The sequence below is a fragment of the Cryptomeria japonica genome, chromosome 2, assembly GCF_030272615.1.
Source record: "Cryptomeria japonica chromosome 2, Sugi_1.0, whole genome shotgun sequence".
Classification (NCBI taxonomy): domain Eukaryota; kingdom Viridiplantae; phylum Streptophyta; class Pinopsida; order Cupressales; family Cupressaceae; genus Cryptomeria; species Cryptomeria japonica.
The window spans coordinates 529885584-529907141 of NC_081406.1; the positions used below are offsets into that span (position 1 = coordinate 529885584).

General features: G+C 35.5%; 1 protein-coding gene across 4 annotated transcripts in view; it reads left to right on the top strand.

Annotated features, from left to right (window-relative positions):
* The window catches only part of LOC131052173 (two-component response regulator-like PRR73), a 45606-nt gene extending 24425 nt beyond the window's left edge, over positions 1–21181 (top strand). For 2 of the 4 annotated variants that reach the window (XM_057986785.2, XM_057986787.2), the window contains 7 exons: positions 16332–16493; positions 16601–16740; positions 17005–17235; positions 18484–18646; positions 18782–19217; positions 19471–20668; positions 20823–21181. In XM_057986785.2, the coding sequence (XP_057842768.2) occupies positions 16332–16493; positions 16601–16740; positions 17005–17235; positions 18484–18646; positions 18782–19217; positions 19471–20668; positions 20823–20927 (2435 nt within the window). In that variant the 3' untranslated portion in view covers positions 20928–21181. Of the gene's footprint in view, positions 1–16331; positions 16494–16577; positions 16741–17004; positions 17236–18483; positions 18647–18781; positions 19218–19470; positions 20669–20822 lie in introns of those variants that run through there. The other 2 variants (XM_057986786.2, XM_057986788.2) reach the window with 2 other exon arrangements.
* Positions 21182–21558: the final 377 nt, after the last annotated feature.

Sequence of the window (21558 nt, forward strand, 5' to 3'; positions counted from 1 at the left end):
GTTTGCCATAAGTATGCAGGAGTAGATATACAGTAACATTATGCTATGTTGAATAATCATACACAGCAGTATATATCAATTAGGAGAATGCAGATATAAACATAGTTACTATATCATGTATGTAAAGTTTAAACCATACCACAACCAGAATATATGATCGCACAACTGAGTGTTAACATCGCAGTAGTCATCCAGTCTCTATCCTTCGATAATTGATTGCTTGATGAATAATTGATTGATTGAATGAATTCCTTTGATTGTATGATTTGAGGTATTGGTGAGTGATAATGTAATGAAGGCTGGTTTGATATATTGGTGAATGATGATTGAATGTACGCTGATTTGATAGAATGATTTCTTGATTGATTGTTCCTTGATTTGAATGATTGGAATGATGATTGATAAGTGATCATTGAATAATTGGAATGATCTCTTTTATACTTCATTGGTAAAAGGGTCACCACCTTTCATAAGACTTGGGTCACCACCTTTCATTAGAATTAGGTCACCACCCTTCATTGCCACCTCTTAAAATAATATATTTTTCCCAATTGTTCTCTCTTCCTCCCATCCTCAAATGAGACCTTCTTCCCTCTATATCTTCCATTGTGAGGGAGAAGTCACACCCCTTCAACATGCCTGCCCTTCAAAAGAGTCACAACCTTTCACAATCACCACCCTTCGAAAGGGTCACAACCTTTCGCAATCATGACCCTTTGAAAGAGTCACAATGTTTCACAATTGCCACCCTTCAAAAGGGTCACAACCTTTCATAATTACTACCCTTCAAAAGAGTCACAACCTTTCATAATTTCTGCTTTCCTTTGGAAGAGTCACTTCCTTATTTACTTCTCATTGCTTCCTTCTTCCATTGACTCTTCGTTGATTCACATGCTCCCTTATTTCTTTTCTCCTCCATCTCCCTTCTCAAATGAGGTTCTCTTCTCCCTTTTATATATCATGTTCGAGGGAGTCAACTTTTCATTTTATGCCTTTTGACTATTTATTAACTTACTTAAATTTTTATTATATTTAATTATATATTTTAATTTAAATGTTATTTTTATTCTTTTGTATTTTTATTTTTTTATTATTATATATTATTAAATCCTATTTCAAGGTGGGGACATTATACTGAATCATACCACAAACAGAAATGAGGCCCCCTTTCTAGATGTGGAATTTAATAGAACCATGTCCACTTAAGGACAAAGGAGGATACTAGAATTGAATCCTTTTAAGATACAAGACGGGCATAAACTAGGTTTGGGTCTTGTCCCAGGACAGCAATTATTACAATTCAATTATGACAGGTACAACAACATTTGTTTCTTATAACTCATTTGTAGCAGTCTAATTCATCATCATTTTGCAAGTGCAACAGTAAAAATCACAAATAGATTAATTGAAGTCAAAACTTGTCAAAATGGCTAGTATACCACAATAAAGGCTACCTTGATAAATTTTTGGTTAACGATAATATGATAGAGTCAACAGTTTTACATTCTAGGTAATACAGCAGACTCTTAACTCAAATTGGTCTAAAGTTATAAAGTGACTGGTGTCATAATTAATGGTGTCAAATCAACAATCCTCTTTGGTGATGTCATCAAACAACAGTCTTTTTGGTTAATTCAACATAACAGGTAGTCTAAGGAAGGTTAATGCAGATCTAGTGAGTCAAGGCCCCTAGATTGTTAGTATATCAGCTGTATTTACTACATGAAATTCCATTTTTTATGCTTCACAGATCAACACCATTTAGAAGAGAGAATTTATTGAAAATTGCAGTAGTTAGTGTCATTTGATGATATTTATGTGTGTTAATTTTGCCTAGTCATCATTTCACTTCATTTAAGGCTGATTTTAAATGGCAGGTAAGGCCTATTAGAAAGGATGATAAATCAAATATAGAATAGCTTTTGTTCTTAAATTGTAAGTGGGATCTAGTTATCTGAAGTGTGATGTGTTGTGTAATGAAGTTATTAATAATGAAATTATAGGTTTTGAGAGTTCCTTGTTTCTATTTGCCTATAAATGTAATGTCCTATAGCACAGGGATGTGCCCTGATGACCATGTGTCTGTATGGGGTTGTTGTAAAGCCTCAGATGCTCAGGTGGAATGCCTGCGGGGCCACCCTTAACACCTATGGTGCTGCCCTTACCACTAGACCTGTCTTTTAGTGTAGTAGTTGGGCCTTTGTGGTATTAGAGCTGAGGTCTCAAGGTCGAGACTCGTGGAGTGTGGTGGACTGTAATGTCTCGTAGTATAGGGATGTGCCTTAGAAGCCACGTGTGCCCAACCACTACACCAAAAGACCAGCTTAGACTACACCAAAAGACCGGCTTGGTGGTGAGGGTGACATCCACAAGCATTAAGGGTGGCCCTGCAGGCATTCTACCTGAGCATCCAAGGCTTTATGATGACCCCATACAGACACATGGCTGCCAGGGTACTTCCCTGCGCTACTGGACATTATAACCCACTACACTTCGTGGGTCTTGACCTTGAGACCTCAGCTCTGATACCATTGTAAAGACCCTTACTAAATTTTTGCCATCTTTTGTCACTAAATGCTATAATTTTCTAAATATATCATCACCCACTAAAACTGCTTTTTGAAGTTGAGGTTTGTAGATATCTTGTTCATTGTGGTTTTGAGTTTTCAACATAGAACATGAAATAGCATGATAAAATAAATTGCATTTGTAATCGTAATATCACCAATAGATGCTTAGAAAATATAATATCTCAGATAGAAGTAAATCAGATCGGACCTTATAAGATTGCTGCAGAAATACTAATATGAAATATATTTGTCCAACATTTACATTTATTGAAAGGAAATTTATTGCTTGGCATTGGAAATCACCCAACAATAATACAATCTCTCAAAGTCTCCAACACCAAAAAATCGGAAGGATAGATAGAATTTGTTCACTAAACCTTATAGAACAGCAAGAAAGGAATTTCATTATCAAAACTAACTGGTACATACAGAAGAAATTGATTCTTTCCCCTGTAGCTATCAAATCATCCAAGCAAACCACTCCAATTTTCTCTTTCCTTGCAACGACTCAACAACTAAAACCATTATTGCATTTTATTGAAAGACGTCCAGCTATAGGATAGCAAGAAAGTCAGTGAACTATCTTAGGGAGGGTGCGCCAAGTCATAAGAACTCACCATGTAAATGACAGTTCACGTCAGAATAGAGTCTCGCGTCCAACAAAAGGGCTCATGTAGTATGCATTGTCGTTTTTTTTTTTCGGGTTTTTATAGAGAAGTAGACAAAGATGCAGAAAGGGTTTATTTTGTACAAATCACACTTATAGCAATATAGAGAATGAAATAACTTACAGAATCACAATATTCAGGAAAACCCACAACTAGTGATATTTTAGGTTTATTTCCATAACTAAAAGTACAATGTTTCATCAAAATAAGAGATACCTGGATAATGAAATCATATTACAATGGGATTTTAGACATTACCCATTTGTTGTTCACAAATAACATTGGTGATATCATAAAACCCTAGCAAACCAGAGACCCAAATATGGAGCTACTCCTCCAAAACTGATATTTCTCTTGCAAAATGAATATTACTCAGCATATATGCCCTAGATGCCTCAAATGCATCAACAAAACCCTCTCCAAAATGGATGCCTAGCTTCCCACTCTCCAACATCTATCTACAGTTTGTATGGCCAGCTAGGATAAGATTGGCAGCTAGCAAGAGAGTGCAACAGAAAACAAAACCCCTCAATATTCCTCAAATTGAACTCCCTCAAATCTGCTCTGTATATTTTATGTTCAAACTGAAGATATGAAACCAACAATGAGGCCTAGTTGTGATTCTTGAATGAAATCGCCAATGAATCCTCTAGGTTAGATCTTTCACTAACGTATAGGATGTTCCTTGCAAGGGTTTTCCTCCTCACAAAGCCATAGGATGAACAATTTCAACCAATTGAATCTGTTTGCAAAATATCAAATGCAAGCATGTAGAAAATGAGCTCAAAAATTGACTTTTATAGGCTTCCAAAAGACCACGCCCAATTGAGAGGGCTTCCTTTTTAATTAAATTAAAAACCACCTTATACCTCCTCAATGTTGGCGCCCAACCTAATAAAGTTACCTTATTTAATATTTGCCTAGAAGCACTTTTTAATTTTAACTTGGGCCAGCCATATAGTTGAATATTAAAAAAACTAAATAACGATAAAGTTAGATATCTAACTTTATTACTTATCATTATTAAATTAAATTCACGATGAGTCCCCTAACCCTAACTCACTAGCCTATAGGGACCCCTTGAATAGGTTAACAGTCACCATACTTAAGTGCTTAGGAAGGAGACATTTGTAATGTTCCTAGTTGGGGATTGGATTATTTGGTGTTCAAGTCTTGCAAACAAACGTTAGTATACAAACAATATGAAAGATAATTAAACATATATATTTATTTGTGCAATTATACAAGAAAGAATGCTATACGTTATTCTACATATTTAACAAATAATGTTAGCTGATTTATTGTTATCTATAAAAAAGGATACAATACTCAGTTGGACCTTTACCTGGATTGACCCAACCCTCTATTGAGAAATATTTCTCAGTTAGGAGCAACCCAGGATGTCGTCCTCCTAAGGTCTCTATTTGGGATCTCTATTAATGAGTGAAATCATTAATGTTCTCAAAGCTTGGGTAGAGATCCCACCCCTGCTCAAGCTTCTCTATTTCTAACATATGCATATGGTTAACCTCTACAAAATATATATATATATATATATATATATATATATATATATATATATATATATATATATATATATATATTGTCTCTAAGAGATTCCCTATGAATCTCTCCCTGGATTCCTCTTGATTCTTGGCATTCAATTTTGCCCTCTGGTCTCTATGGCTCCTTTAAAGGGAGCAATCATCGTAGACATATATATATATCAAATGTACCCTACCATTGTTAACATATGCATTACATCTTCTTTAGTCACATCTATATTTCTCAATCATTCTTTAGTGTGTAGATTAGTATGTTAATTAATTGTATCCATTAATGTATACAATAAATAGCCTTAACATATTCCTTACCTATGTTCAATGAGCAATATATATATTAATTAACATTAACATATTAATTAATTATAATACTTAATACTTTACCTCTTTCTTGTTGGTTCTTAGCAGAAGTCCCTCTCCCTGAATATTACTCACGCGCTACCTCTCGTTTTCCTCCTCTTTTCAGTCAGCATATACTTCAACATATATATCTGAATTATATATTTCTTTATTACTTATCACTCATTCTTTTATTTCACTCACCCTCCTTATTGCACACAACTCACACATATTACGTTATTCACTCACACTCACCACATACACCCGAAGATTACCCTTTTACTGAATTATTATTCCAGCATTGTATTTTGCACTACACTTCTTAAATATATATTTCTTTTTCATGGCATGCACCACCCATGTCTGAGAACTACTTTATTTTTTGAGTTGTAATCTCAAAATTATTCTCTCACACACTCCATCCCCTTCTCCATCCCCTTTCTAAATCTGTCTTTGAATTATTTATTCTCTTTATAATTTATATACCCATTGGCTGGTGTATGTACGTTAGATCCTCCTCTCCCATACCATAATTATTATATCACTCCTTAATTGATCTTGATGTATACGTAATTGACTGACTGTGTCTGATTCACAATAATGTCTGACACTGAAGAAAATGTTCGATGCCACTTGCTTGAGAGATTGCGAATGGCTTCTTATATCTTGGAATAGGAATGATAAGTCATGTTACCAAAGGACATGTCTTATGACCATTCATTATCACTGCACCTTTCCATGATTATCGATTAGACTTAATCTGATCTTTTCAATATGAACGATCTTCAACTAGTAATCGCTGTTTACTTATCATGCCTCTTTAATCATTTTTTCATAACAATTCAGTTCTTTCAATTTAATCGAACCCTTCCTCTAATTAGAGTTTGCTAATAACTAATTAATCTTCTTTATTAAATCTATAGTCAGTGCTAACTTACTTAGTCGATACTCCTTTGCTTTGACTTAATCATTCACATATCGTTCCTTAATATACAAATCGGTACTGAACACATTGATAATGATTATTTTAATCGCTGTCTCCATTTGTTGCCACTTAATCACGATAATCTTTATTATCGTTATCCACAATTTCTCCAAGTCGCTGTCTAGGGATCGATTCTTGCCAACAATTGGTCTGAGCAATACTAACCTTTCCGTAGGATGCACTGAGCTTATGTCTGGCCTTTGGCAGCGGCATCAGTGAAGAAACTATTCCTTGTCGACTTAATAAGTTTACTATCACTTATCACCAGTTATCGTGGATGTTGTCCATGTCTTATGTCTTAATTATTATGTGTGTCTTACTCGAATTACTAATTTATTAATCTTAATTAATATCATTAATGATTATTTCCTCATATCTTTGATGACCGCTGCCTTATTGCATTATAATTGTTTGGTAGTTATTATATAAATAATAATAAATAATAATCATATATAACAATAATAATAAATAATAATCATAACAAATAATAATAAACATTAATAATTATATATTAGAGGAAAATCGGGAAGTCTCATAAATGAGACGATTTTCCAATATTATTAAATGCTAATTAATAAATGTTTTAATTATCGTATTTATTTAATCCAATGTTCAAGGAGGGGTTATGACAACATTATAGTCCTCCCTCCCCAAAATTGCTTGTCCCCAACAATTCCAATTCTGGATGTCGCAAAATCTGCTCATTCTCTGACGCTGCATCCTCTATTGGTAAATTCTTCCATGTAACCAAGTGCTCTTTGATGATCTTCTTTCGCAGAGTATGCTCCTTGTAGTCAATAATGGCCTCTGGAATCAAGATTAACTTCCCCTCCTCGTCCAAAGGTGGCAACTTATGAAGGAACAATATTATGCCCAAGTTCCTTTTTGAAACGACTCATGAAAAACATTTTGCACTTTGTTGCTAGCTGGTAACTCTAGCTCATAAGCTACTTCTCCAATCCTCTTGGAGAGTTTGAAAGGACCATATAATCGAGGCTTAAGCTTCTCTAACCACACTTCTTGAGAGTAGACTATATGTATGGCTGGAGCCTCAAATAAACCATATCACCCACCTTAAAATTGCGTTCTATACGGTGCTGATCAACATATAACTTTTGCTAATTCTGTGTCTATTGCAAGTTTTCCTTCAATGATTTCATAATATCGTAACTCTCTTGCAACAAATTGCTTTCCTTAGGCACTCTACTATCACCAAAGAGAAAATCAATAAATTTAGGTGCCTCGTACCCATGCAATGACATAAATGGTGACATCCTAATTGATATATGATAGGTATAATTATATCAATATTCTCTAAGGTGCAGCCACTTCACCCATGCTCTCTACTGCCCTAAAATATAATTCTTGAGATACCCTTCCAACCATTTGTTCACTATTTCCATCTGTGCATTTGTCAGTGGCTGGTAGTTAGTGCTAGGTGTGAGCCCCACTCAATCAGAAAAGTTCTTGCCAAAAGAGGCTTAGGAACTTCTTGTCCCTGTCGCTAACTATTCTCTTGGGCATCCCATGAAGTTTGAAAATCTTCCTGAAGAACAAATCAGCTACCTATGCCATAGTGTATGTTTTAGAAATTGCAAAGAAATGTGCAAACTTATTCAACCTATCCACTACAACATATCTGCAATATTTATCTTGTACCTTAGGTAGCCCCGTGCTGAAGTCCATGGAGATGCATTCCCATTTTATATTAGGAATGGGTAAGGGCTGAAGCAAACTAGTTGGATAAGTGTGCTCATTTTGTTCTATTGGTATGTGGGGCACTCTTTGACATACTCAAGGACTTTGTTTTTGAGACCTTTCCAAGTAAACCTCTCTTGAATTTGTCTATAAGTCTTAAAGAGTCCCGTGTGACGAGCCATAGGTGCATCATGGAAAACCTTCAGCATTTTTACCTTAAGCTATGAGTTAGGCACCAAATAAATCTTCTCCTTATAAATGATTAGCTCATAAATCACTGTCTACCTGTCATCTTGAATAGTGCCTCAACAATTCTTGCTGCCCAAGAATCTTTAGCATACTCTTTGAAACCATCCCTCTTCAATTAGCAGTGATCTCAACCAATGACCACAAATGAGGCCTCCTGGAAGGTGCATCAACAACCACATTCCTTTTTCCTTTAACTTATATAATATTAAAATCATAGGCCCAAAGTCTATTCACCCGCTTTTGCTGCCTATCATTGAGATCTTTGTGGTTCATTGTAATGTCTCCCTTTTGAAATAGGATTTAATAATAAATAATAAAAAATTAAAATATAAAAAAGATAAAATAAAATAAAATAAATATAATTATAAAATATAAATTGAAGTTTAATCAATGGTCAGAGGGCATGAAATAAAGAGTTATGACTATTGGAGGATTAAAGCTATAAGAGGAGTGAATCAATCAACTCGGAAAGGAATGGAGGAAAAAATATAAGTGACTTTAGAAAATATAAAACAAATAATTATTTTCAAAAGACAACAATTAAGGATGAATATATTTGACTCTTTCAAAGGGTTAAATAGTGAAAAGTTGTGACTGCCTCCCAATTTTAAGATATAAAAAGGAGATCAAATCATTTGGAGGGGCATCAATTCAAATCACAACAATTCAAAGCAGAAATTCAAATGACACAACAAAAAAAGTTTCCAAAAGATTTGGAAAATAATTTATTATTATCAAAATAAGATATAAAAAGGAGATCAAATCATTTGGAGGGGCATCAATTCAAATCACAACAATTCAAAGCAGAAATTCAAATGACACAACAAAAAAAGTTTCCAAAAGATTTGGAAAATAATTTATTATTATCAAAAGGCAGCAATGAAGGGTGGTGACTCAATTCTTGTGAAAGGTGGTGTCTCTTTCACCAATAAAATATAAGGGAGAGATCATTCCAATGATTCAATTATCTCTCTATCAATTTGTTGGTTGAAAATTTTGTACACCTGGGGGATGTGCAAAATTGTGGTTTCAGCCACAGTGTGTGAGTATGATACTCTTCTAATTTAATCTAATATGGGTGAGACAACATTTTTTCTTCTTTCAAGAAAAACTATATTCTTTTCTCTTCGCAGAAAAGTAATAGCAATTGGAAATAAATAACAACAACTAATAAAGTAAATGAGAGAGAGGAAATGAAGTTTCTTGAAAGCACAAAGACTTCCGTCACCTCCTTCGGGACGGGAAAACAATATCAAGCGCAAAGTCTTGAATATCTGAAATCCTATCTACCCTTTTTTAACAATAATTTTCAAGAACAAGTGCAAGGTACAACACCACAAAGTCTGCAAATATAATGCACTTCTAAGACTAAAATGAAAATTATCACAAGCACAAAGTCTTGTAATACTTCACAATTTCAAATTGTGAACTAAAACTAATTTCACCTTTGATCTCTGCAACACAAAGTCTGCAATTATTTGGGGTGAAGCTCTTTCCAATAGCCTTCTACAATCTTAAGTAAGCACAAAGATATATCCCTCAATGACAAGAACACAGTGGGAGCTAAGCAAGATTTCAACACAAAGTCTGAAATCTTACGCTTCCTTATATTACTTAGAAAATGACAATTTACAACTATAAAGCTCAAAGTCTTTATGAGTATAAAATCCTGCAGAATTTACTTGCTTGCAAAAAGATAAGAAATACAACAGACTCCCTCAAGTATATATAGGAGAGGGAGTTTGAGAAAAAGGTGGGAGGATCCTAACCAACTTGAGAAATTCTCTCAACCACCATGACTTATTCCAACTACAGTCCTAATCTAACTCAACTTGTAGTTGCTCAACATGTAATTACATTTTACAAAAGTGCAAGTGAAAGATACACTTGCAATCACAAAAATCATCTTTACATGTAACTTGTCAAAAGCAAAATGCATAAAATAAAAACTAAGTGTCTTGAGACACTCTTTATTCCTTTTCATTCCTAACCATGAAAGACTGGAAATTGTTGATTGATCTTTGCAATTTATCTGGATCGGACCCCAAAGTATTCTTGGCAACCACAATGGTCTTGATAATCACATCATAATACCTCACTGTTTCTTCTTTATGTTCTTCAAGAACAACCTGCATTTTATCATAAAATACCTAACAACTCACAAATCTATGGATTGAATGCACAGTAAATTGTTCTGCTTCTAGTTCCTTGCGGAGTCTTTAAACCATCTCTACAAGTACCTCATCTACTGCAAGCAACTCTCCATCTGAACTTAGAATATTACAAGACATTTTATCAAAATTAGAAAGTATGTCTTGTTCAACCTCGCCACTCATCTCAAGTGTTACCTGAATATCTTTGATGAGTTCTTTGACAACCAACAATTTGTTTGTCAAAAGTTCATCAAATTCTATGTATTGTTTTCTTTCAAATATAATCATATTGTTGCACAGTACCTCTAACTTAATCTGATCCATTTGATGCCAGATCTTCAAATCTTCTTCAATTGAGCTAAGACTTTGCTCAAAAAATTCCAAAATCTCATTCAATTTGGTTCTTGCTGCTCTAACGCTGCTCAAAACATGCAACACCTTCGTCACTACTTGGGTGCTTTGATCAATCAACCGATCAACCCAGGCATCAACTGCTCTAGCCTTCTGAGCAAACCTTTTGTAATTGTTTGACGGATTCTTCAGAGGTAGAGGATGTCAATGGATCAACTTGCTCTGAAGAATTCCTTATCTTTTGAATTACTATAATGAGCTGTGAATTCCTATCTTTAAACTCATTCTTCTTTGCCAGTAATTCATCATAATTCTGGGCCAAGAGAGCTACTGAATCCGTGACATCATGCATGACACCTGTATGCGTCTGCTTACCAAGTTCTATCCTTGTAAGCCTGTAGTTTGACAACTGCATCTCTTTTGGTGGCTTCTCAATTAGTGGCTCTGCTACTTCTGCATACTTTATCTTTTATCCTTGTCTACCACCACCCGCAAGGTTGTTTTTGCTTTCTTTGCATCTTTGGGCTTAAGTTTTGCAGCTTTCTGAAAATCAAAGATATCAAGAGAAATCTCCTACTTCTTCCTCTTAGGTGTGATCGAACTCAGCCAAGGGGGTAGTTCTAATGAGCTCGTATTTGAGACAACAACTGTGATTTCTGAAGGAACAGCTTCTACTTGTACCATAGTTGCAACTTGAGGAGAAGTTTCTATTTGAATAGCAACAATTATCTGCTTAGGTGGTAACTCATGACTTGCCTCTGTCATGAACTTCTCAAAGTTCAAAGTAGAAGTATCAACCTCTGGAAGAGAAACACTGGACATGGCCACATAAGAAGGATTTATCTCAAAGACATTCTCAAGGCTGCCATGAGACGTTTTAGCAGATAGCCCTGTGTTAACACTAGCAGATGTACTTGGTTCCACAGGGTTTACATATATAGTAGAAAATGAATCCACATTTGTGTCAATTGGAGACATAGGAACATCCAATGACAATTGTGGAATAGTTGTACGAGGAGAATCTAAACCAATTGAAGGGGGTGATTCCGCAACATTCTCATCATGGGTTTCATCCTCAGAATCAACATGGATCTGCACCTGTGATTCTCCTTCCCTTTCAATGACACTACTGGTGGGGGGATAACCAAGGCTCTACTCACTCGCAACTTAATCCTTGTGCCAGAAGAAGAGGCACCTTCCTTAGCCTTGATCCTGACTTCACATCTTCGCCCAGCAGGCCCTGCCAAGTCACTTTCATTTTCAACTTTGATCTTGATAGTCTTGACCCTATTTTCCTCCAGCCAAGCATTTATATTTGCAAGGATGGGCTGAAATCTATCAATGATAGAGTCACATTCCTTCTTTGAATATTGTGGAGAAAGAAGAGGAGCTTCTACAACTCTTTGCTCAACATACTCAGAATCGAGGATCTTTCCATCATCTACCGTGCCCTCTGGAATTCTAGTTAAATCAAGATCTACAATCTGTTCCAGAGTCAACCTATTATAGTCCATTCTCTTGATTTCTTCTTCAATGCGGAGATCAACCTAGATGTCTTCCAGACGATGGATATGGGTGAAGGCCCTTTTGATCTTGTCCTTCATGCCTCAGTAATCAAAATCCTTCCTGCTATGAACGTCCTCATCTTGATTTCCTGAAGTTCTGTCTCCATTGCCTTAGCCCTCACTGAGGTATTCAAAGAATATTGGCCAATCTGTAGTGGATTGTGTGAGGAAATATTTATATTGAGTTTATGATTGGCATGTTGCATTGCATGAACTGCCATCAATTGTCTTGCGAATTCCATTAGGAGAACCTTATCTGTAGGATCGAGGTAACATTTATGGCTGCCCCTCAAAACATCCAATCCTCATATTTGTGAAGGTTGGGAACTGCAAAAACAAACATCCTTACTCATTCACCTTCTTCCATGCAGCCTCAGAAACCCTCTTGTTCTTGAGCGTCTCATCAAAGAGACACATGAAATGACCAAAGTATGTGTCCTGCACTCTTCTGTAATGAAGCCTATTGGGCCTTGGAGTCAACTGATCATAATATTTCCATACTGGCAGTAGAGGTCTGTCACCCTTGGTAGAGAGACCAGGAAACTCAGGAAACTGTATGAGTGACGCTGCAATATAAACCAAGTAGGAATTCATATAGAAAGTGAGTGTTAGGAACTTGTGACAACTGATCACACAAGTTGTCACTGATGATCTCTCCCCAGAAGATGTGAGATGCATTCTTCCTCATGACCACGATGTACTTGTACATCCAGATTTCAAATACATTGGAATGTCTCAAACCCATGATTCTGCTAAGAAGCCTTGATCATGTCTCCTACTTCAATGAAGTCACATCTATACAACTTGGGCCATCTCGAGAAACAGGTCCGAGGATTTTTCAGCCATTTTGCATTAATGTGCCTGATACAATCTGATCTTCTTTGATTATAATGATCTAAGGCACTCTTCATGGTTATGTTAGCATACACAGGGGATGCGGGAACTTTGAAGATTTTGTCTATTGTTTCTAGATCCAGTCTTATAATTACATTCCTGTCTTCATCTCTGATTGTTCTTGTTTCTGGATCAAAATGAGAAGCACATGCGAGAACAAACTCGGGTTCTAGGGCAGCCACTGGAAATGAAGACACTAGATGGATATGACTGTTTAGGAGCAATTGCATCCCATGTGTTGGCGAACGCTCTGTTCTTTCCAAAAACTCGGACATGTCAAATTGTCCGATCTCTGTATCTCGGATCTCATCAATAAGAGAGACCACTTGTGTGGAAGCAACCTCATTCTGGTACTTGTCATACTTGTATTTCATCTTCTTGTTTGGTGGTGAAGATGGCTCTCCTGACATTGAACAAGAATCTGCAATACTGTGATGAAAAGTCAAAAGGGTAAGAACATCTTCTGCTGGAACTAGCGCGATTCCATAGCCTTCAAGCTTTGAAAACCGATACTCACACAAGAATGTGGGAAGGATTTTAACATAAAACTGCTTGTATTGACTCAACAATGCTTTATAGATGAGCTTGGACAGCGATGGGAGGAAAAGTGGATCTCATGAAGGTGATTGCAAGTGAAAAACTTTCACTTTTCGCACTTGTAATCGAGTCTCCAAGACTCGAGTGCAAGTGAAAAGGTGAAGATTTGGAATAGGGAAAACTTGAAATGGAAGGTCTGAAAACACGATTGCAAATGATGATGACTGCAAGGCATATGGAGAGCATTGTGGAATGAAAGGGAATAGCTGCAAGTATCATGAGCTCACCAAACAAAGGGGAAGTAACCATTTTGGCACTTGCAGTTGGGTCTTGGGAACCCGATTGCAAGTGAGCAACAAGGGGAAATAAAGTGGTTTACTTGCAGCTATAAAACTTGCAATAACATGCTAAAAACCCGATTTTGACAGCAACATTTTACTTGTGGTTGGGTTTGGAAACCCCGACTACAAGTCATCTAGGCACATGCTAAACACGTGAATGCAAAGGATCGTTTTGGGGAGGATCATTTTGGGGTCTTATCTCTTGAATCAGCTGGCATGGTGAGGAAATATTCTCACAAAGTTTGTCAAGGATTTCTTTCTTTCAGATGTGTTCTTGGGCAACCTTTCATTTTCAGGTATGTTTTTGGTTTCTCCTTTCTTTTCTTTACTTGCATTTAGGTTTTCTTTAATGTTCGTATTTGTAAGTTTGGATGGTTTGCAAGATCTTCATGACCCGATCACAGGCGTAGGGTTCATAGCCATTTTGCTTTCCATATGCTTTCATGTTTTCCCCTACACCTTGCGCCATACTACATGTTCGCATCCATTTGCCATCTTCCATTTGCCATACTTCTCACATCTTCATCATGCGAGGCTTAAGCATTCAAATCGCTTGCAATTGGGTTTGTCACACACATTCGCAAGTTTGGGTTTTGCACATATTATTGCAAGCTTTAAGGATGACTTGTAGTCGGGGTTTTCAAACCCGGCTACAAATTAAAACTTTTCATTGCAAGTTAAGTCGGGTCTTTTTACTTCAAGTGCAAGTTTTATTAATACATGATTACTTGCAGTCGGATCTTAAAAACCCGACTACAAGTAGATCATGTGTATAGTATTCCCTATGCAGTCGGGTTTTTCATGCATCCCTACAAGTTTATGAAATGCAAGTAAAACATTTTCACTTGTATTCGGGTCTATTCATAAAACATTCTCACTTGCAGACCCCCGACTACAAGTAGATCATTTTAATAGGCTGGATTGATCCTAATTTGCATGAGTACTGGAACAGTGAAGAGGATGTTATCTTTTGTACTTCTCATCACAAAACAAGTAATCAACTTCTTGTTGAAGAAAGATTTAAAATTCAAAGAATGTGCATATCATGTCAGGGTTTCAATGATTTTCCAAAGGCTCCAAAAAATTTCATCATTTATCAGAAGTTCTGTAGGTTTGAATAATTTCAAGTCAAAAGTTGCTTCAGACTTTTGAAAGGTCACTTATGTGCCAAATTTCTATTTTTTGCAAAGGTACATTTGGTAATTTTCATCATCAGTAGTGGCTATTTCCAGGCAATGGAAAAAAGCCTATCAAGACATTTTATTTTATTAATTGTTTTAGGATTGGATTGTTTTAAATTAGTTTTCGTTCTATTTTTCTGTAGATAGGAATATAGTAGCTTTAAAGCAGTACCTTGTGGGATATTTATTCAATAGTCTTCAATCCCTACTAGTTACTTTTGGTGTAGAGAATTAGGGATTGTCATTCAGCTACTTTTATTGTTATTTAGTGATTGCATTTATGTAATTTCATCAAGTAAATCAAAAAGAGATTACATTTAGTCAATCTTTGTATCAATGAGATCGCTCTTTCTAAATTTTAGCTTTGAATGTGGTTTATTTGTTTTCTTTATGAAATCATGTGATGTTCAACTCATTTAATTATTTCTTGTTAATGCTAACATATTGGTTTCTGCTTTAGCCAGTAATAAGCAACATTTTATTTTCCATCTCATTATATCTGTATTGCATTGGAATACTAGTCTCTGCTTTAGCCAGTATCTATAAATCTTGTTAAAAAGATTGGCTGTAAACAACTTGGCACTTGCAAAACTTATGAAAGCTGTTTATAGCTTTAATCTAGGGTTAATTTTAGGTTTAGTTAGGTGCATATGTGGTGTTGCATTTTGTATAGTCTTGCAAAACAATTAAAACACCAACATAAGTTACACACGTTAAATTTTTTGAAACTTTGTGTTAGAGATTTCTGCTCTCTATTGAATATTTAAATTTACACAGCAATTTTGATGATTGCATACCAAAAAAATATTAAAGTTTGGCTTCCTGGATTTTATTTTGTATGTGTCTCTTAGGCTTTCTTTTATATTAATTAATGAATAGAGTTATATTTGAAAAATAAATTGAATGAATGATTTAATAATCGGATAATGTATTCAACAATATACAAGCGTATATATAGAGATTACATGACGACATTCTAAATTAAGAACAAGTCGTTTAAAGTGAACTGCCAAAAAGCTAAACGCTAAATAAAGCTTAAAAGCTAATTAACTAAAAAGAAAAAGCTAAATGCTAAATAAAACTTAAAAGCTAACTAACTAAAAAGCTAAATGACCATTAAACAACGAACTAAATATAGGTGACTAATAATAATTAAATATTCTAATTATATTGTGATTGATATTTAAAACATTACATCAGAAGTGATTCTTTTTTGTTGTATTGTTGAAATTTTGTAGTTACTGCTGTTGTAAATGATATGGAAGCATGGGAGCTGCTAGAAAACCCAGGTAACCATTTCAATATGGTCTTGGCAGAGGTGATGATTCCTTGTCTCTCAGGCATTGGCCTTCTGAAAAAGATCATGGGCCACCAGATTTATAGGAACATCCCTGTAATTAGTAAGTTTCTATTTTTTACAGTTATGCTCTTGTTTTTGCTTAAGAATTCCGACAGTTAGGTTATATGGTTATTTAATATTTTAGTGTACTTTGCTTGCACTGTACAGTGATGTCCTCACTTGATTCTATGAGTGTAATTTTCAAATGCCTGACTATGGGTGCGGTGGACTTTCTCATCAAACCTGTTAGGAAGAATGAATTAAAGAATATATGGAAGCATATTTGGAAGAGATGCCAGAATGTAACTGTACTCTTTCTCACCTTTTCTTAATGAAGTTTGTGGACCACTTTTGATCATGTTTTACATCATTTATAGAAGATATGTGTGACAAAATACACCTGGTTCTTAATCCTGAAACATAAAATTCTGATGGATGAATATCCTATTTATTTCTATAGTATTTCTTATTTTTAGTAATAACAAACTTCATATTTTTCTATCATAGTTTGTATACTATAAACTTTTTTTTTTTTGACTTAATGGTTGGAACTCACTAGTTCTCTGTTTCAGTCAAGTATCAGTGTTTGTGGCAATGGCCTCGATAACCAAGATAAAAAATCTGTGGGGCTAGAACAAGCATCTGGCTCTGGTAACAACACTTACAGTAATGAGGAGAGTAACAATGTGGTTGGTGCAAGAAAGTTCCAAAAGGGTATGAGCCTTGAAGGGAGAATCAATGCTGGTAATACATGTACTGACAAAATTGAGATTACTGACAGTGACAAGGGAAGTGATACACAAGTGCGTATCTAACTTAGCACTCAAATTCTATATTTTTTATTTTCTAAATTAAATGTCCATTTTTACTGGTAGATAAATGTTTTTTTTTGAAACGAGTCCAACACAGTTTTGATTCTCTTACTACACTGAGTATTTGGATACATCTTGATGCTTTTTTTGTGCAATGCAATTAATCTGGGTAAATTGTATACCTATTTGATTATTGTGCATGTATTCTTATGTTATATATATATATATATATCTATATATATATATATATTTTATGTACATTAAAGAACTTACATGTATATAGAAACAGGTGGCTTTCGGGATTATCCAAGCAGTAAGTATGTATTTTATATTTCGGGTCAAGCTATGTATGGAAAGGGGAAAGTAAAATAACATGAGATTCATCGGTGCAGAAGACCTTTTTTACAAAGATATTTACAATGGATCAAGGGATACTCTCTGCAAGAAAGGCTGCTATGTGCTTAAGCACAAGCCACCACGCCCTTGTAAATTTACTATCAAGCTTATAATTGTATCATGTAAAAATTAAGCCTGAGAGATAAGTCCTTAAACTTGGTCTTAATGATAGAGGAAGCCTTTGCCAACAGTCATATTCTGCACACCTAGCCACAAAATGCCCTTTTGACTTGACAGTTTCATGCTAACCCTTTAGTTGTGAATTTGGCTGAGTCAATACTGGATGGACAAGCACCACAATTTATGTCCAACCTTTTGGATCTGTGAAGAACTATACATGTTTCTAAAGAGACAGGATTATCTTTTATCAGTACTTGTTTTTAAACTAGTCAATGAATAAAGAACCACTTGGTTGCATCATCCAAAGGCTGCAGAATATAGATAAGGGTCAACCAACAGCAAAGGCAGATATCTGTAATGTTTTACAGAGATTTTTTTAAATGCTTCTCACTAGATCTATGCCTATTGCTTCCATCAGCTCCTAAATCTGCAGCACCAGTCAGCACTGAACGAAACTCCTTTGAATTCTAATACTCAGCTAGTTCTCCGAGGAATGCCTTTTTAATCCTTACTCTTCACCTTCCTATCATTTGTGCGATACCAGAAGCATAAATGCATAAATGGCACCCAGAAGTAAGAGGAACTTTCAACTCCTTCAGAACCCTGCCCAATGTATCTTCATAGAATTGACTACTGTTCACATTTTCAGTTGATCCAAAATCTGTTGTGTAAATCGACATCTGTATTTATCTTCTCTCATTTAGCTTCTTCCTGTCAAAACAGGCAGGGAATGAAGATCTTGAACAGGGTGATGAGTACGAGCTTGACTGCAATCATAATAATACCAGCTCTTTCAACACTATCAAGCCAAAGAAAGATCAGTTTCAGAAAGAGTTTGCGTGCCTTGCTCAAACTTCTGGGGATTGTAGTGATCAAAAGATAGAGGGTAACTATCTTAAGTTACTGTTCTTTTTTAACCTATTTTTCATATTAAATTTTCTGAAGTCCCTGTAACCAGGGCTAATGTATTGATAATATGAGACGCTTTAACTGACTAAGATATGCTTTCTTTTTTCTGCAGACTGTGAAATGGGCAAGAATGTAGAATTTTCCTTCCCAATAGAAACATCAGCAGATCCTCAACATTTCAGGGATAAGAAGATGGTTTGTGACCAGATATGTGTGGAAAAGAAAGATGTACTCTCAGATGATCATGTGGATCTTAAAAAAGAAAATAAAAATTTGACAACTTTTGGCAGCGAATGTTCTGAGCCTTGCAGAGAGGCTATTGACTTAATAGGTTCCATAGCTAGAAAAAATGAGGAGAGAAATGCAGAAGAGGAAACTTTTAGGACAAAGGAAGAAAATGACATTCATGGGAAAGATGAAACCATATCTGATTCCAATTTTTCACCATTACTGGAGCTCACACTAAAGAGACCAGTTTCCATTTCGGAAGCTAGTTTACCTGAAAATTGTTGTGTCTTGAAACCTTCAGTTGCTTCAGCATTCTCAAGGTAAAAACATTGATCTTCTATTTTTGTTTGGTTTAACTGACACCCATATTTCTATCTTGCTTAAAAAAGATAGATGTTTATGAGAATAATTTCTAAAAATAAATATTACATCTTATAGTTTCAGTTCTTAATTTTGTAGTAGATTGTTTATTCCAGTCAATGTATAGATGGTATTTGTTCCACTTAAAAGGCTTTTTTCACTCTCTCATTCTAACAATTACATTATCTTTTACTTTTGAATTGGTTGGTGTAGGTACAACACAAAATGTAGTCGCATTGAACATCCATCGGGTGGCTCCTGTCCTCTCAATACTCATTCATTGCCAAAAGATTATGAACATAGTCACACTCTTTGTATTCCAGGAACTCAACAGACAATGTCACCACATCGTGTGCTTCCATTTGAGGGAGTGAACAGTTTAAAACGAAATGCCATTGATGTGTCAATACCTTCTGCCAGGCAACCACAGATTTTATGTAGGAGTAATAATCAAGAAGATACGAGTACCACTGCTGGTTTTTCAGGCCAACATAATATTCCATTTATGTTGCCAAGAAAAGATGAGATGGTGCCAGCTTTGTATGCACCCTCTCATATGGAAATGATGATGCCTGTTCCTATAGTCTACAGTGCAATTCCTGCTTATTATGGTCCTGCATTTCATGCTATGATCTATTCTCGATCTGGTGCACCGTCAAAATTTCCAACAAAGGATGATGGAACACAGAGACAGGATGATTATGACATTTCCTTTTGTAACGATAAACAGACTATGCCTTCTGAGAATTCTCAATCATCTCAACATGGCAATCATCATTATCATTATCACATTGAACATCATCATCATTGCTGTAACTCTCACAAAAATCAATGCCCGCATCAACATGCAAAACAAGATGAACTAAGTTTAAATAACTCAGCAATGATTGAAGCTCCAATAAATGGTTTGTCTAGCATGGTTGATAATAATAATACACTTGATGGCCGTCATGGAGAAATGGGGAGCAGTGGCACTGGAAGTGTGAATAAAACTTCATCCATGACTAAAAATCAGACAAATGGGCAAAATGAAGCCTATGACCATTATAACCATGTACTTCAATACCAGTCTCAAGAACATCAGCATCCTAAAGTGGATAAGCAGATTGTGAAAGAATCTAGAATGACAGCTCTTGTGTGTAGTTCCTGCAACACTGTACAAAGTGGAAGTAGCAATGGCAATGAAATCCTCAACACAATTGAGCATGGAAATGACAATAGGATCATTGAGAAAACTGACCATGGTAATGGACAAAGTAGTGCTACTGTCAACCCTGTGACAAATGGAGAAAGTGGGGTTGTCAACGGGGTTACAAGTGGAGGTGGAGTGGACCAGAACCGATCTGCTCAACGCGAGGCAGCACTGACAAAATTTCGACTGAAGAGAAAAGAAAGATGCTTTGAAAAGAAGGTATGTTGGTAATAGAACAATCTTTGAGATGGAAGCCACTGAACTGCTTATTTTTTGGGTGTAAATAAAACAAATGGATAGATACAGAAATATTTGAATTATAATGAAAAGAACTGCTTACTTGGTGTTCTAATACTACATTTTTGTTTTGCAGGTTAGATACCAAAGTAGGAAAAAGCTTGCTGAACAACGCCCAAGAGTCAAAGGTCAATTTGTACGTCACTTAGTACAAGAATCCGCAAATGGGAGTGTAAATTGAGAGACAATCTTTGAAGTTAAATTATGCTTTCCAATCATAAACTCATATGCAAAGGAAACAGAATTGGGTTGAGTATATTTATCTTTGATTTGTTATTGCAAAGCAGTCTTTTCATGGCATTGACCTGTTTTGTCTCTGCAAATGATGCAAATCTGTGGATATCTTATCTAAAGATCAACACAATATGCTTCTTTGATTTGAGTTGGATTCATTGATAGGGGTCCATATTAATATTGCAACAGTTCCCTTTGATATGTCTTTCTTTAGAGCTTGATCTACATTATCAGAGTTATTTTCCTCAATCATCTTTTTGAAAGTGGCTGAGAAGTTACAAACTAACTTGATTAATGTTTGTCTGTAGCAACCTGAATTTTTGCATTTCATCCTGCAGATAAATCATCTTTGATTAATGTTGCATCAGTAGTTTACCTGCAACAACATAATTGTTGCATTATCTGTAACCACTTGTAATAAGCTACCCATTTTTTAACCCAATTTTTAACTTCACCTTTCCACTTCGAAGACTTAATAATGTTCAGGAATAATGTCAACAGTTTGCATGCATATAATGTGAAAGAGTTTGGGTTTGATGCTGATGAACAGATAGGTTTATGCAGAAGTAAGAATACAT